The sequence below is a fragment of the Cervus elaphus genome, chromosome 28, assembly GCF_910594005.1.
Source record: "Cervus elaphus chromosome 28, mCerEla1.1, whole genome shotgun sequence".
NCBI classification, from domain to species: domain Eukaryota; kingdom Metazoa; phylum Chordata; class Mammalia; order Artiodactyla; family Cervidae; genus Cervus; species Cervus elaphus.
Genome location: NC_057842.1, coordinates 12,917,519 through 12,933,892, shown reverse-complemented (window position 1 = coordinate 12,933,892; position 16,374 = coordinate 12,917,519). Strand labels below are relative to the sequence as shown.

At 49.1% G+C, this 16,374-nt stretch overlaps 1 protein-coding gene across 1 annotated transcript in view; it reads left to right on the top strand.

Moving 5' to 3' along the window:
* The first annotated feature begins 1,805 nt into the window (after nucleotides 1-1,805).
* The window catches only part of B3GAT2 (beta-1,3-glucuronyltransferase 2), a 92,841-nt gene continuing 78,272 nt past the window's right edge, over nucleotides 1,806-16,374 (top strand). Inside the window, exon 1 of the mRNA XM_043889753.1 lies at nucleotides 1,806-2,550. Within this exon, the coding sequence (XP_043745688.1) occupies nucleotides 1,945-2,550 (606 nt within the window). The 5' untranslated portion in view covers nucleotides 1,806-1,944. The remainder of the gene's footprint in view (nucleotides 2,551-16,374) is intronic.

Sequence of the window (16,374 nt, the reverse complement as noted above, 5' to 3'; positions counted from 1 at the left end):
ATGACAGGCGGGAGCAGCCAGGACGGGGCTGAGAAACCAGGAACCTCAGAGCCGCTGGACACGCGAGCATCCGCCCCAGAGCATTCATTCCCCGTGCGCACACTCAGAGCGCGATCGCCGGGGTTTATTTATGAAGACGACTGAGGAGGACAGACAGCGAGGGAAGATGGGCTTAGAAATTATTTATCACAGGCTGGGGAAAGTCTTTGCCGCCGCTCCGCGAGCACCTCCCCTGCACGTGCCCAGGGAGCGCGATCCCGCTTTCATCTGTCCGATAGCAGGCAGCCAGAGGCTCAGCCAGCGGGCCCGCTAGACTGCAAACATCCAAACCAAGCGCCTGCGTCTTACTCGCGTCTTCCAGACACTGTCACGGTTCCACATGTCGCCGTGCCAGCGCTCCGTTTGGTTCCGAATGCACCGTGTTTGCCGCCAGGAGGGCCGCCCGCCCAGTGGCCTGTGTCGGGAGTGGCTTTTGCAGGCCGAAGCCACCAGCTAGACTCCGGGCACCTACGTCTCGTTTCCGCTGGGCCATCGCCACTGACCTCGGCGAGATCATGGCCCACTCTGAGTCCCAGCTTCCTCATGCAGAAAATGAAGGTGATTCTACTTCCCAGACCTCATCGAAAGGATCGCTGAGAGGGTCAAACGAAATCATTCCGGTGGCAGCCGACTGTGAGGAACTGTGACCCAGAGTACAGGAGGAAAATAAGTTAAACCTGATAACTCAGCTGGAGTTTTAGGAATTTTCCCGCAATGATCTCACTGCAGCCAGGCAGCAAAGGTTCGGATGGATCCTTTCTTCCGGGCCATCTCACCAGTCAAACCCCCACAGGGGCACCCCTCCCGTTTCTCCATGATCTCTGCCTTTCGGGGAAAGCGCTTCTTGTCTGCGCGGTGCAGTTCACCCCCAGCACACAAACCCCGCGCCGGGCGCCAGAGAAGGTACCCTACGCCCTCTCCCGCCGCCCCTCTCCTCTCACTCCCCACGCGAGGTCTCCCGCGTTTTCGGCACGTGCCTGTGTTTTCCTGGCTGGTCTCCAAAGACCTTGCCGCATTTCAGAAAGCTAAGAGCGCGGAGGTCGGGGGAGCGAGCGAGCTAGCATCCAGCCCCTCCCCGAGGCCGCGGCGCCCGACAGGGACCCTCCTCCCGCTCCCCCTCGGCGGTGCGGCAGCCGCCTCCAGAGTCGGCTCGCCCGGCCGCCTTCCCGCCTCCCCGCGCAGCCCCACGCCGCCAGTAGCAGCGCTGCTGTCTCTCCACAGGAGGACTGGGGGGGACGCTGGAGTCTGCAGCGCCCCCGCCCCCTCGCTTTTTCTTTCTTTCCAGGCTTTGGGATCTTGCTGCCGGAGCCGGGAGAGGTTGTACCGAGAGCAGCGCAGAGCGAAGAGACCCGGGCACAGGCTTCCGCGGCGGCGCGCGAACCGAGCTGGGCGCACGACATCCCAAGCTTCGCCTCCGGTTCTCGCCGCCCCGGCTGGGATGTAACGAAGGAGAGCGCTCGTCGCCTGTCCCCCACGCCTGTCTCCCCACCCAAGAGCGCACCAGGGACGCACGGCTGGAGTCGCTTTGCTTGCGGCGCCGCGGGACGGCTCTCAGCTCCCACGCTTCGGAAAGAGCGCGGTTGGATCACCACCTTCCCGGCGCCCAGCACAACTCCGGGGCCGGCGGCGCGCGCGGCTGGACCGAGTCCCGCTTCCCGCCGACTACCCGGAGTAGGGACCTCCCCGCCAGCCCGCCTGCCTGCAGGCCCTGTAAGCCGGAGCTCCCCGCCACCTGCGCGGACCCCGCACGCCCGGCTCCGCGCCCCCGCAGCGCCCCGCCGCCCCATGGAGTGCGCGCGGGCCGCGGCTTCCTGAGCGCGGACGCCAGCGCCGTCCAAACTGCACGCTGGGGTCCCCCAGCTCAGCCCCGCTTGGGGCGTCGGAGAGGTCGGGGGAGAGCGCACCATGAAGTCTGTGCTGTTCAGCCGCTTCTTCATCCTCCTGCCCTGGATCCTGATCGTCATCATCATGCTCGACGTGGACACGCGCAGGCCCGCGCCCCCGCTCACCCCGCGCCCCTACTTCGCGCCCTACTCCGGGGGCCGCGGGGGCGCCCGGCTCCCGTTCCGCCGGGGCGGCCCGGGGCGCGGCCGGGAGGCACGCAACGAATCGTGGCCGCGGCCGCCGCCGCCGCCGCCGCCGCCGGAGCCGCAGCTGCCCACCATCTATGCCATCACGCCCACCTACAGCCGCCCGGTGCAGAAGGCCGAGCTGACCCGCCTGGCCAACACGTTCCGCCAGGTGGCGCAGCTGCACTGGATCCTGGTGGAGGATGCGGCGGCGCGCAGCGAGCTGGTGAGCCGCTTCCTGGCGCGCGCGGGGCTGCCCAGCACTCACCTGCACGTCCCCACGCCCCGGCGCTACAAGCGGCCCGGGCTGCCGCGCGCTACCGAGCAGCGCAACGCCGGCCTGGCCTGGCTGCGCCAGAGGCACGGGCACCAGCGCGCGCAGCCCGGCGTGCTCTTCTTCGCCGACGACGACAACACCTACAGTCTGGAGCTCTTCCAGGAGGTAGCGGCAGGCCCGGGCGGGCGGGAGGACACCCCTCGGGCTGGTCCTGCCACGGCTGCCCTTCCCCGCGCGCCCACTCGGGACTCCGGGCGCAGCGCCGCGGCTCGCGCTGACCCCCCGGGGCTGGAGGAGGGTGGGAGGACCTCCGGGACTCCTGGAGAGAGTCTGGCGGGGGCTTTGCTTACCCCCACCCCCAACACACACATACACACATACACACACTCTCTCTCTCTCTCTCTCTCTCTCTCTCCCGGCCCCGCGATTGGGCCGAAGCGGTGGTGCAGCTGTGAGGCTCCTGGAGGATTTCTAGGAACTGGGCTCTGGCCGGCCTGAGGATGGAGCCCCGTGAGGCCAGGCTGCAAGGAGGGATTCTGCGCCCTGGGGGCGGGCGAGGTGGTCTCTAGCGGCCTTTTAAGTGCACATAGGTGTGAGTCTGAGTCTAGAGCCATATCAGGAGGACGCTGAAGGTGGTGACTAAGAATCAGCCAGACACCCATTTCCCTGTTTCCTCGGCTGGAAATGGTTACTAGTGAAAACACTGACTTCTAGGGAGTTCTTCCCCCACCATCTCTCCCTGTAGCCCACAAAGGCCCTCCGTGACTCTAAAGATGACCGCCTTTCCGAGGAAACCCTCTGGCAACTGAGTTTGGGACTGCCCTGTCCTGCCGTCTGGTTGCGTTTTTTCACAGCCCGAGGTTATCAGCAGGACTGCCGGTTCCTTCTCCTGACCCTTCTCGAGGCCCCTCTTTGGCCACTTTTGCACCGGCCATTGCTGCTTGGTCCTCGCCGTGAGGTCCCCAGCGCAGCCTGGGATGGCACAGTGTCCCTTGGAGCCCACAGCCGCACAAAGCCAGCAGGCACCGGCTTGGAACAGGTGTTCGTCCCTGAGGCTGGGGCTTTGCAGCCTGAATGTGTGCGCATGCCTGCGCGTTCTGCTCAGGAGGCTGGGTTGCCCCGTTTTGACAGTTTTTTTGTTCCTCCTCCACACATATAGCGGGCAAAGATCTTGGACTTTTTGACATGCCTTGGGACTTCCCCAAAAGATCTTGGACTTTTTGACATGCCTTCCTCTTCCCCAAATCCTCAGCATCCTGACTCAGACTTCATCATCCCTCTCCTTCCCCTAAGTGAACTGGGTGATCTGTATGTCTAGACATCCCCTGGTGGCGCTAGTGATAAAGAACCCGCCTGCCAATGCTGGAGGCATGAGAGGCAGGTTTGATCTCTGGGTCAGGAAGATCCCCTGCAGGAGGGCATGGCAACCCACTCCAGTCTTTTTGCTTGGAGCATCGCATGGACAGAGGAACCTGGCGGGTTACAGGCCACAGGATCCCACGGAGCCGGACAGGACTGAAGCGACTTAGCACGCTCTTCACAGAAATCACAAAGGTCCCATGCTTTCATCCTAATATCTCAATTTGGCTTTCATAACCTCAGGATAGAGGTATTCTGTGTCTCTCCAGCCTCATTTTTCTGCCTGTGTGGCTTTAAAAATCCATTTCTTAGGGGCAGTTGTTGCCTTCATTTCTGTTCATCCCCTCTTCTTGAATAAAAGGATCAGTAATTGCTCTCCTCTCCTCTCTTCCATGCTTTCATGATGGAGGGCTTTCTTCCTGTATTTCTTCTGAAGAAATCAATTAGCTTGTCATTGTAGGGTATGGTCTTCATTATAACCAAGATTCAAAATATCAGCTCTTTTTTTAAGTTGGGTTTTATCGTGAGTCTGTCTGCGTATTCTTGCCCCCAAAAGACATGGTTTGTATTCTGAAGCACATTTCAGAACACCATCATTTTAACCCCCACAGTCTTTTTCTTTTTATACAACTTGGAGGTTGCTCTGCTTGTGAAAATGTGTAGTCTTAGGTAAGCAAAACAGTGCACATTTTTATTAATTAACCTTCAAGGGGAATGGGCTGTGGAGGGCAGTGAGTTTCCGTTTCTTCCCCGCTTCCAGCCCGCTGGTGTGAGGTGTTGGACAGAATGGAGGCGTTGGCACAGAGGGGCAGAGAAGCGGCCCAGAACACAGTCTTTCTTTGATGCTTCCCAAACTGAAAGAAGTCTTGTTTGTGGTGGATATGAAGCAGCAAGAGGTTTTTTCATTGCTCCATGGGGGAAAAGAAAGAGAGAAGATAAAAGAAAGAGGAGAGGATGGGGACAAAAAAAAAGTGTCAGCCGAAAGGAAACTGTATAGGGGAAAAAAATGATAAACTTTTAAGACACTAATGTTTTGTATGGTTGAAAGTAATGAAATATTCAAAATAAACTTACGAACATGTGTGTCTCTTATTTATGGAGAAGTGCCAAGTATACAAAATACACAACAGAAGGGATTTTTTTTTAAGCATAATATGCATGATACACTTTGAACCTAAGTTCTGTAGCTTCTCGGGGTTCCTCCCAAGCAGGAATTTTAGTACTAATCCCTTTCTGGCCCACCACCCCTCCCCCAACATAGCGTTTTTGAACAAAAAAGGCATCTCTCTGTTTACCAGGCATGTATGTTGAGACATTAAGTTCTCTTTATCACAGCACATTTTTTTCTTTGCATGGCAAGCAAGATTGAACTCTCTAAGAAGTCAGATTAGGGGAAATTATGCATCCTTAGTCTTGTATATTAATGGGATGCCCTACCTCCTCCAGTTCTAGATTAATGATTCCACGTGGATTGCAGTCTAGGCATTGCTCTCTTGGCGAAAAGGCAGGACCAGTTAAAACATCTAAAAACTATAGCTCCTTGGGGGAAGGGAAGATGCGGATCAGGGATGCTGGAGGGCCCAGCATATATCTCAGCCCTTTCTATGGCACACACACAAATTAGTTTTTAAGTAATTCACAGTACCTCAGGAAAGAATGTCCCGAGGCAAGCTTCATCTTTTATTCATGGTGCTTCTCATTTCCATGGTTGATGTTAACGCAGATAAGATAAAAGGAGGAAAATGAACCAGGTACAAATTAGCTCTCTAAGCATTGGCTGCCAATGAAGGAAAGGAAAAGATGAAAGGTTTCCAAATTAAATTTAAGGCACAACAGGCACTCTGGTGCAATTAATCCTCCGTGGTAGCTTAGCTGGAATTGAGCTTTCTTTTCCCATCCAGCTAGCCAGCCAGCCAATTTTCAAGCTCCCCTTTCAACTGAGCTGTGCGGCCAGGAAAGAAATATTTGCATCAAACAACCCTACATTTAACAGCCAAATCCATTTGCAAAGGAAAGCTGTGTGAATCGTGGCTGCAAAAGCTGAGCTGTCTGTCCATCAGAGATGGAGGTGCTTGGAGTTCTCCGGTTCCCAGGGGCCTCTACTCCTGGCCCTGATAGGAGTTTGCACTGCGGCTCTTAGGTAATCCTGGCTGCCTGCGGCCTGCACACCCCATCCATCAAACTCTCCGGAAAAGCTTATTTGCAAAGGATTTACCCAGCTTTCACAGAAGCAACAGCCACAGACAAATGGGACTGCAGCTGGTCACATTTTTTCAATAACACTATTGATCAGATTTCTGTCCTCTGCTAGAAAACCTTCCAGGATTTCTTGAGTTTAAAGAGGCCACTTTTCAGGTGAAGTTGCTTTCAACTTGAGGAAACCAGTTGAACCGAAAGTTTAACAAATATCACTTTCCAAGCAAGGGAAGTACTTAAAAATTTAACTTTCAGTCTAACGAGGTGAGGCTGGAAGACAAGCTGACTTTGAAACTGGTTACAGACTCAGGAAAGTCTCAGTTAATGAGATTGCATTTGGAAGACATTTCTGGAAAGTAGTGAACTAGAGAGGCCCTTTGGATGTCGTGTTGGGTGCAGTTAAGCTGTTTGTGTGCTGGGCAGGGGGTGGGGGAGGTGAGGGGTGAGTTCACCCTGCTCTTTTCTGATAATTTAGTTACATGTTCCACCCTTTACGTGCAGCTCATTGGAGCCATAATCCAAAGGATATTGAGATTTACAGTGTTTGGCACTTTCCCCCCTAAATAATAGATTCTGAATGTATTTCCTGGAAGGAGACAGGAGAGCTCCCTTTCCATTTCCCCTTGACACAGTTACTTACTGTAGAGTGATTATCTTCTCGAAGTGAAGAAACCTCTAAGATGCTTTTAGAGAGCACCATCCAGAGATGATTTTACCCGGAACGCACCCCTCACGTGTTATTTCTTCCCTCCTAAGAGCATGTTAATAGTCACGCTGTGAGTCTGATCACATGTGAGAATTTTGCGAAATGGATGTCTAGAAGGATGGACAGCTTTCCTAGTCTATCGGTGTTAAATCTGTACATTTTCTTTACTTTCCCTGGATGTATGGTACCTGAGCTGAGGCTCATTTTTGACAGGGTTTTCCTTGGACACCAGCAGTTTTCATCTGGATCTTGATATTTTAATGGATCAGAAATAACCCCTCGGGTTTCAAAGGCCTTCTCCCTTCTGCCTCTCCCTGTTGTCTTCCGTCATTCTTCTTCCTCCAACCTGCTTTCCACTGATTATTCTTTCTCATGAATAGACATGAAGACAAGTCTGGGTTATTGTGAGTGGCGATGACTGTGTGTCTTCTAAGCATTTAGACTGTTGTCTGCAGCTTCTTGGTCCTGGTGGGGGACTCCATTTTCTTCTGTCTACCCCACTTACCTCTCAATTGCAGGCTAGTAAATTTTCTCTTGTGTGAACAGTAATGGAATAGTAATTGCTTTGAAGGCGTGCTGCAAAAGCAGAATAGGAGAACCAAAGTCAACAGCCTTATTTATTAACTATTCCAGGTGCTACTCTAATAGTGGGTTTTTTCAGGACAGAATTTAGTAATTTTCAGATATGTTTACTCAGACCTTCTGGACTCTGATGTACTATCTGCTTGGTCTGCATAAATTAAGATAACATTATTTATATTTGATTTGTAGTGCTGTCGAAGCATGCAGTTTAGGTTTTATATCATTCTCAAGTTTTCCCCCTGAAACACATAATTGTCATACCAATCCATAGGTAGGTAGGTAGGCTGGTAAATAGGTAGGTTTACAATAGATTTCCAGTTCATAGAAATACACTAAAATACTCCATTGTTACTACCAGGTAATTTTTGTGTACAACTTGGAAATAAACATGTAAAACACTCCTTATCATGGATACAAGCAAAATGAGCACTTACTATGGCCCAGGGACCACATTTAGGGTGTTACGTGATTCACTCATTTGATCATCATGACAGCTACTGGGTAGGTTCTAGTATGGCCCCCAGTTGCCCCCATTATAATGCTGATATTTAGGTGTGAACACAGTTCTTTGATGATTACAGGGATCTTTAAAAATGCAACCTGAATCTAACGTGGTCATAACCCTAATCAGTGTAATCAGTGTCTCCGTTTTATAGGTGAGCTGCCATAGCAGGAAGTCCCTTGAAGGGTCAAGCAGCTGTCTGAGACAGGATCTCCTGACCGGTACCCCAGGTCTGGAGCCTGGGGTACCCAGAGGGTCCGGTGTGGCCCATCTCACTAACCTGCACCGTCAGATGGGCGCGTGTCACCCACTGCTATGAGTAAAGCATCTGACCCGCAGAAGTCCGCTCATACTAGTCTAGCTGCTGCGATACTTGAACTCGGGCAGATCTGCCTTCCTTTTATTAAATTTATCCTTTATTGAGGCATAGTTGATTTACAATGTTGTGTTCCTTTCTGGCATACAGCAGAGTGCTTCAGTTATACATATAGGTCTATCTTCTTGGCTGTATCCACTCCTGATTTTCTCTCTTGCCCTTTTCTTCCTGACGTAACTTGGTTTTATGAAAACTTCATCTCCTCACTATCTCACTAAGGGACCATTTGACTTTTAGACTCTATTTTCAAGTCAGCTGAAAACTGCTAAATAAGCATAATAACCTGAAGTCTTTTATGGTTTTGAACTGTATATTCCTGGGAACAAGTAAGAATTAACTTCTGGGAAACTTCCCTGGTGGTCCAGTGGGTAAGATTCCATGCTTCTAATGCAGGGGGCATGGGTTTGATTCCTGGTCAGGGAACTAAGATCCCACAAGCTGTGGGGCACAACCAAAAATAAAATAATAATAAAAATTTTTTAAATAACTAATTTCTGCAAGAAAATACAGCATTAACTTTTTTCCTCAATCAATGTACATACGTCAGCAATGGTAATCTGCTGAGCAGGTCAGAGTGGACACAGTGAAGGGAAGAATACATTTCAGGATGGAATGGAAATGGGGGTGACACTGGATTGTTTCCAGTGGGCTGGGTGGCTTACCATCGGGGTAGAGGAGAGTGGCTGGGGACTTCAGCGAATCTGAGCTGCCGCTGACATGGCGGAGGGGTGCTGGGGCAGCTGCCCCCGGAACACAAGCCTGTCGGATCCATTGGTCTGGTATTGCTGGCCACACCACCCGGCTCGCCTGCCTCCTCCCTTGTGGGTTGGAGGTTTGTTGATTGTTCTGTTTGGTTCTTTTGGTACTAGAAATTTCTCTGTATTAAATGCAAAATTAGTAAATCATGAGTTTCTGCATGCTAGGAAAATCTTAAGGATGGCTGAGCTAAGGGAAGGTGAACATGAACCCAATTCGGGTTATATGGTTTTTTCCCCAAATAACTGAAAACTCAGTCGTTTTTTTCCCCCCTCTATCCACCTCCTCTATCTGTGGACAGAGAACTTTAAACAGTACCTGGTGGCTCGGTGGTAAAGAATCCGCCTGCTAATGCACGAGATGTGGGTTCGATCCCTGAGTTGGAAAGATCCCCTGGAGGAGGAAATGGAAACCCATTCCAATATTCTTGCCTGGAGAATCCCATGGAAAGAGGAGCCTGGTGGGCTACAGTCCATGGGGTTGCAAAAGAATGGGACCCAACTTGGTTTTAACAACAAACAGCAACAAGTTACATGCAGCATCTAAGACTGTCCTTATGGCAGTCTGCATTGTCAATTGCATCTTCATCTGTCTAGTGAAAGCTACGCGTGCTGAAGGCTGAACATTCTCCACTGAAATCTCCCTGATCTAAGTTATCCTCAGTAGTGTATCACTCCACCAGATCCCTTGTGCCCACTTCAGCTTAAACACGACCATGTTTAGAAGATGTTTGAAAGGAACAAATCAGTATCCTTCTCCCCTACTTAACAAGTGTTAGTTGCACACCTCCTATGTGCCAGACTCTGTGTTAATTACATCAGGATGGAGTCCTCCTGTGATCACAGAGTATCCCTGCCCTCTTCATTTAAGCCTCTGGACCTAATCTGTATGCTAAGATCAGAGCCTGCTGAGAAAAATGCAAGTGCCTAGGCGTGTGGAGCAGAAGCCCCTGATGGAGTCATGAGTTGTAGTTGTGGTTGTGGAAGAAGTGACATTTGAGCTGACATCTAAAGGATGGAGGGGGTCTGGTGGCGGGGGTGGGGGGGCGGGGGGAGAGGGAGCCGCGTTTGAACCAGTCTGTGAATTTGGAAAGTGTTACACAGCAGTGTGAGGGGCATGCCTTTACTTTTTCACGTGTGCTTTTTAGATCCCCCTGCAGGCAAATCTTTAATCTCTAATTTTTTAAGAAGAACTTGGATAAGGTAGACACTAGATCAAGAGAAAAACTGTAGATATATAATGCATATCTGGCTGTAGCAAGGAATCATTAATGTAGACGGTCATGATTCGTCTTAGCAGCTAACATCAGTATTGAGGTTCACTGCTCTCCTACTAGAATTTAAACTCTGTCAAGGTAGGTATTTTCTTCTGTTCACTGCTGTGCCTCTAGTGTCCGGCATATTGTAAGTGTTCATTCAATACCTACTGAATGAAGGAGTGGGTTGCAGGAAACGTTGGATCTAAGGGAGTCCATCCCCAAAGGAAGCTGTTTCTAGAAACAGAGATTGTTGGATCACTGCCTTGAAGTTTGTTCATGTGACTAGGGTTATACTGAGCCCTTTAAGTAGTAGCTGGAAGAAAAATTGGCTCCTGCTCTGACTCTGAGAGCTTTTAGTGCTAAGAAGGAGAGGTGGGGAGGGAGACCCACGAGCCTTAGTCTGTAGCCAGGCATCCCTGTGGATGCTTGAGACAACGAGAGGGTGTGGGGTGACCGCAAACCCACAGGATGTTTGAGAGGCGGGAGGCTGGTGGGGGGCTCAGGTGGGAGCTTGGGGCTTAAACAGCCTCAGGTTCCTGTCCAGGCTCATCACCTGCTGGTCATGGGACATGCGAGAGGGTTGCCTGCCTCCTCCGATGGCTCCGAGAAGTACTGAACGGAGGAGGGCTATAAATGTTCTTTCCTGCTTCTGTACAGGTGACTGCCCAGGCGATGGGCCCCCAGGGAGCCATGCTGTCTCACCTGGGGAGATGCCTCTGAGTTCTCTGCTCCTGAAACCTAGACTGTTTCAGTCTGGAGAGGAGGATGGGGCAGAGGTACAGGACTTTCCCAAATTAGTCTGTGCCAGGAGGAACTGGTAGATGGGGGATTTGAATTACACCACTGGGTTAGGACAATGATGAGAAAGACATGAATTTAACAGGGCTTGTCTATAAGGAGTCCTGGAGGAAGCAACATGTGAGAGAGTAAAAAGCATCTTAAGGAGGTTTTAGGCTGGAAGGAGGTAGCGCCGTGTTCTCTGTGGGTGTGGAGCTAGTTTGGGACGGGGTGGAAGCTTGCAGGTTGGGTGCCTGGGTCTCAGAGGAGGACATACATGCACCTCCCTGCAGCTCTTGGGTGTGATTGTCAGTAAAGCCCTTGCCCCTGGCATGGACCTGAGATGCATCGCATAATGGATTCTTTCTGGCATCAATGAATGAATCAGGGAGATAGTCTGTTACGTAGGAGAGGGCAGCTTAATAGGAATGAAGTGAATCTGTTTTTTTTAAGTTTTTACTGGGATGTAGCTGTCTTACCGTGTCGTGTTAGTTTCTGCTTACAGCAAAGGCAGTCAGTTATACATTTGCAAATATCCCCCTTTTTACTGATTTCCTTCCTGTTTAGGTCCCCACAGAGCGTTGAACAGGTCCTCATGAGTTATCTGTTTTATCCTTATCTGTTTCATAAACAGTATGTATACATGCCAATCCCAATCTCCCAGCTCTTCCCACTCCCCCACCCTTTATTGTCTGCATGTTTGTCCTCTATGTCTGTGTCTCAATCTCTGCTTTGCACATGGGTTCTTTGAACCACCTTCCTAGATTCCACATATATGAATTAACAGATGATATCTGCTCTTCTCTTTCCGGTTTACTTCACTCTGTGTGACAGTCTCTAGGTCTGTCCACTTCTCTGCAGACGGCACCATTTTGATCCTTTTTGTGGCTGAGTAATATTCCATTGCATATCTGGACCGTAACTTCTCTACCCATTCCTCTGTTAATGGACATCCAGTTGTTTCCATGTCTTGGCTGTTGTAAACAGTGCTGTTGTGAACACTGGGGTGCGTGTATCATTTGGAATTAAGGTTTTCTGTTTTTTAAAGCACATGATTAGAAGCAATTGCTTGATTTTTAAGGTCGCTTGCTGGATGGGCAGGTTAGGCGTATGGGTCTCTCCTGCACCAGCTGGCCGAGGCGGCAGGGAGGCTCCAGTCTGACAGATTCTCCTTTGCCCGGTCCCTCCAGTCTTGACTGGATCACAGGCGTGTCTGCTGCCTGGCACCAACTGGTAGGTCCACCCTGAACCGCCTTCTTGTTTTTAAAATACTGCTTACATTTTCGTAAATAAAAACATCTTAAAGCTCATTCCCTGCCATCTTAAGGAAGATGTAGCAGTTGGGAGAGAAAGCACACGTGTGTGTCCACGTGTCCTTCCAGCCGCAGGTCCCTGGGCCGTGTTGATGCACAGAGTTCTTCCCTCTCCCTGTTCTTTCTCCACAGACCCTGTACCATCCCGGTCAGTCTCTGGTCAGACGGGTGGCCACCCCCAGGGGTCCTTGGCATTTTCTGTTCACCTAACTACTAAAAGAATTTGATAAAATTGCATGCCTTCTAGGATATTTTCAAACTGATGACTACATTTTAAAAATCATGTAAAATAGTTGCAAAGCATATGATTTCCATATTGAATCAATTTCCATATTGAATCACTATGTTGTACACCTGAAAATAGTATAATATTGCAAATCAACTATACTTCAATTAAAAAACACTTTTATGATTGAATTAACAGCATATGTCCCTGATGATTCAGGCAGGAAAGAATCTGCCTGTAATGTGGGAGACCCGGGTTTGATCCTTGGGTTGGGAAGATCCCCTGGAGAAGGGACTGGTTACCCACTCCAGTGGTCTTGACTGGAGAATTCCATGGACAGAGAAGCCTGGCGGGCTACAGTCCATGGGTTCACAAAGAGTCCGACACAACTGAGCAACTAACACTTTCACTTTCAACAGTATATTTAGTAGCAGTAATCAAGTTACCAAAACAACATAAATCTTACAAAGTTGGATAATTAACTATTAAGTATAAAAGCTACATATCTTGGAACTTGATTTCTTAATGACATAGGTGAAGCATTCTCTTGCTAATGATGCATACTCTGTGTCATTGAGAGTATTACCTACTGCTGGAAAGAGATGGGATTTAGCATAAGTTTGGTTCCCTTTACGTCACCCTTGTTTCCATAAAATAACTATGATGGAAAGCATTTTCTTCCAGCAGTGTTCTTCAATTTTTTGAACCCTCAAGCTCTAAGCCAAAGACACTATGTTGATCTCTTAGCAGAAACGATTTTAATAATATATTGATAACATTAGTTCTTCAATTTTGTTGAAAAAGCTAAATAGAAATGTTCTGTCTTCTAAAAGGATGAGGTTACCCATTCACTAGAGAGAGGAACTTTCTTAATAAAGACAGCAGTATTTCTGATAATCTGTGATTGCTCTTGGAGGTTTGATCACAGTGAGACAATATATTTAATATGATCCAGGATGGATATGGGACTTCCCAGGTAGCACTGGTGGGAAAGAACCCGCTTGCCAATGCAGGAGATGGAAGAGAAACAAGTTTGATCGCTGGGTCGGGAAGAGCCCCTGGAGGAGGGCTTGGCAGCCCCCTCCAGTGTTCTCGCCTGGAGAATTCCGTGGACAGAGGAGCCTGGCAGCTACAGTCTACAGGGTCCCAAAGAGTCGGACACAGCTGAAGCGACTGAAAATGGTTGTTTTGGTGAGAGGAGCATTAAGTTAGGAGCCGGAAACTGTGGGCTCCAGGGCCAGCGGAGCCCAAGCCCTCCGTCCTTCACCTCGCAGGGGTGTTCATCCTTTGCTGTGGGCTAGGCGCCCCCTCCCGGTGTTGAGATGGTTCCTTCTCATCACGTGTCTGAAGTTAGGAACCACAATGCCCTTTTTACACACGAGGATCAGCTGTATGGCGGGCCGGGGGGTGACGTGTCCAGGATTTGGTGAGGGAAATGCCCATGGGTCAGAAGGGCAGCTTCCCTGCCCGGCTGGACCCCTGCTCTCCAAGGGGTCTGGCCCCAGGAGCGGGGAGAGCCGGCAGAAGACAAGATCCACTGGGCCCCTCGCTGCCCCCGCTGCGTGGCCCCAGCGGTCAGCCTCCAGGGTCCACGTGCGGACACGCGATCATCTAAATAAACTCGGCATTGCAAGACTAAAATGCCAGTGTCGTTTTTAAAGGTCGGGCGACAGTTTGGGGATATTTTTGTAACTTTGCAAAGTTCTTCCTTTGCGTCTGTTCTCACTGGTGAAAGTGCTCCAGGCGTCCTTGGGACGCCTCTCTGCGGGGAGCTAAAGCCTTGCTTTGCAGAGATGCTCAGGCACACCCCCCACCCCGACCCCGTGCTCAGAGCTGGGGCTGGGCCTCATCCCCTGACCCTTGGCTTCATGCCCGTGACCCCTGCTGTACATAGGAGAAGACGGCGTTTGTGATTTTTTTTAACCTGTTCCCGCCTTGCCTTTTCCCCTCTGTTTAGGGGTTTTTTAAAAAGGATTTTAAAACAAAAACATAATGAGAACCTACTGTATAGCACAGGGAACTCTATCCAGTGCTCAGTGATGCCTACATGGGAAGAGAATCTAAAAAAGAGTGTATATGTGTGTAATGGATTCCCTTAACATGTAAATCAATTGTACTCCAACAAAAATTAACTTTAAAAAAACCCACAAAAATTAAGATGAAGTCAGATTGACAATCTTTGTGGTTTCTGCAGGTGATGATTTGGGGTTTTACGGTAGTCCAGCATTTCCTCTGAAAACCAGTTGTCTTGTGGGTTAAAATACAGGCATTCACTTGGTTGCTCTTGTAATGCCAGTGAGATTTAAAAATAAATGCCTCTCCTCTGCTTCTTTTTAGGTCTTTCTTCCCTCTTTGTGAAGGGCTGTGGGGGAGAAACAAAAATTGAGTATTCTTATTGTATTCTGGTAAAATATATATTCCATGAAATTTACCGCTTTAACCATTTTTAAGTGTGCAGTTCAGGGGCATTTAAGTGCATCCACTCTGCTGTGCAACCATCTCCCTCTCCATCTCCAGACTTTTGTCTTCATCCAAGCTGAAACTCTGTCCCCTTTAAACAGTGGCTTCCCGTGTCCCCTCCTCCAGTCTCTCATAACCTATAGTCTACTTTCTGTCTCTATGAGTTACACTATTTCAGATGCCTAGTATAAGCTAGAATCATACACTCTTTGTTCTTTTCTATCTCACTTCCTTCACTTAATATCTCCAAAGTTGATCTACATTGAATCAAAATTCCATTCTTCTTTACCATTGAAAACTCTTCCATTATATGTGTAGACAGTATTTTGTTTATCCATTCCACCACCAGTGGATCCTGGGCTGTTTCCACCTTTTGGCTCTTGTGAGTGCTGCTTTGAACGTTGGGATGCAAATGTATGCTTGAGTGTCTGCTTTCAGTTCTTTGATGCGTACACATACAGAAGTGGAATTGCTGGATCACATGGTATTTCTGTGTTTAAAAGACTGTTTTTCCAGCTATTGTTGTTTATTTTTTATAATAACCATCTAAGGGTTGTGAGGTGGTATCTCTTTGTGGTTTTGGTTTGCATCTCCCTAGTGATTAGTGATGCGGACCATCTTTTCTTATGCTTATACTGTTTGTAGACCTTTTCTGAAGAACTGTCTGTTTGTGTACTCTGGTCATTTTTCAGTTAGCTTGTTTGGTTTTGTTTTGTTTGTTTTTGTTGAGTTTTAGAAGTTCTTTATACATTCTGGATAGTAGTCTATATCAGATATGTGATTTGCAAATATGTTCTCCCTTTTTGAAGGGTGCTTTTTTTCAAATTTCACTGATAGTGTCCTGTGATTCCCTAAAGTTTTAAATTTTGACAGAGTTCAGTTTATCTGTTTTTTCCTTTGTTGCCTGTGCTTTTGGTGTCATGTCCAAGAAATTGTTGCCAAATTCAGTGTCATGAAGCTTTTCTCCTATGTTTTCTCCTAACAGTTGCATAATTTCAGCTGTTTTGTTTAGGTAATTAATGTTGATTTTGTTGTTGTTGTTCAGTTGCCCAGTCATGTCCCAACTCTTTGAGACTCCATGGACTGCAGCATGCCTGGCCAATCTGTCCCTCACCATCCCCTAAAGTTTGCCCAAGTTCATGTCGATTGCATTGTTGATGCCATCCAGCCATCCCATCCTCTGATGCCCTCTTCTCCTTCTGCCCTCAATCTTTCCCAGCATCAAGGACTTTTCAGTGAGTCAGCTGTTTGCATCAGATGACCAAAATACTGGATTTTCAACTTCAGCATCAGTCCTTCCAATGAGTATTCAGCATTGATTTCCCTCAAGATCAACTCATTTGATCTCCTTGCAATCCAAGGGACTCTCGGGAGTCTTCTCCAGCACCACAGTTCAAAGGCATCAATTCTTTGGCGCTCAGCTTTTTTTATAGTCCAACTCTCACATCCATACATGACCACTGGGAAGACTGTAGCTT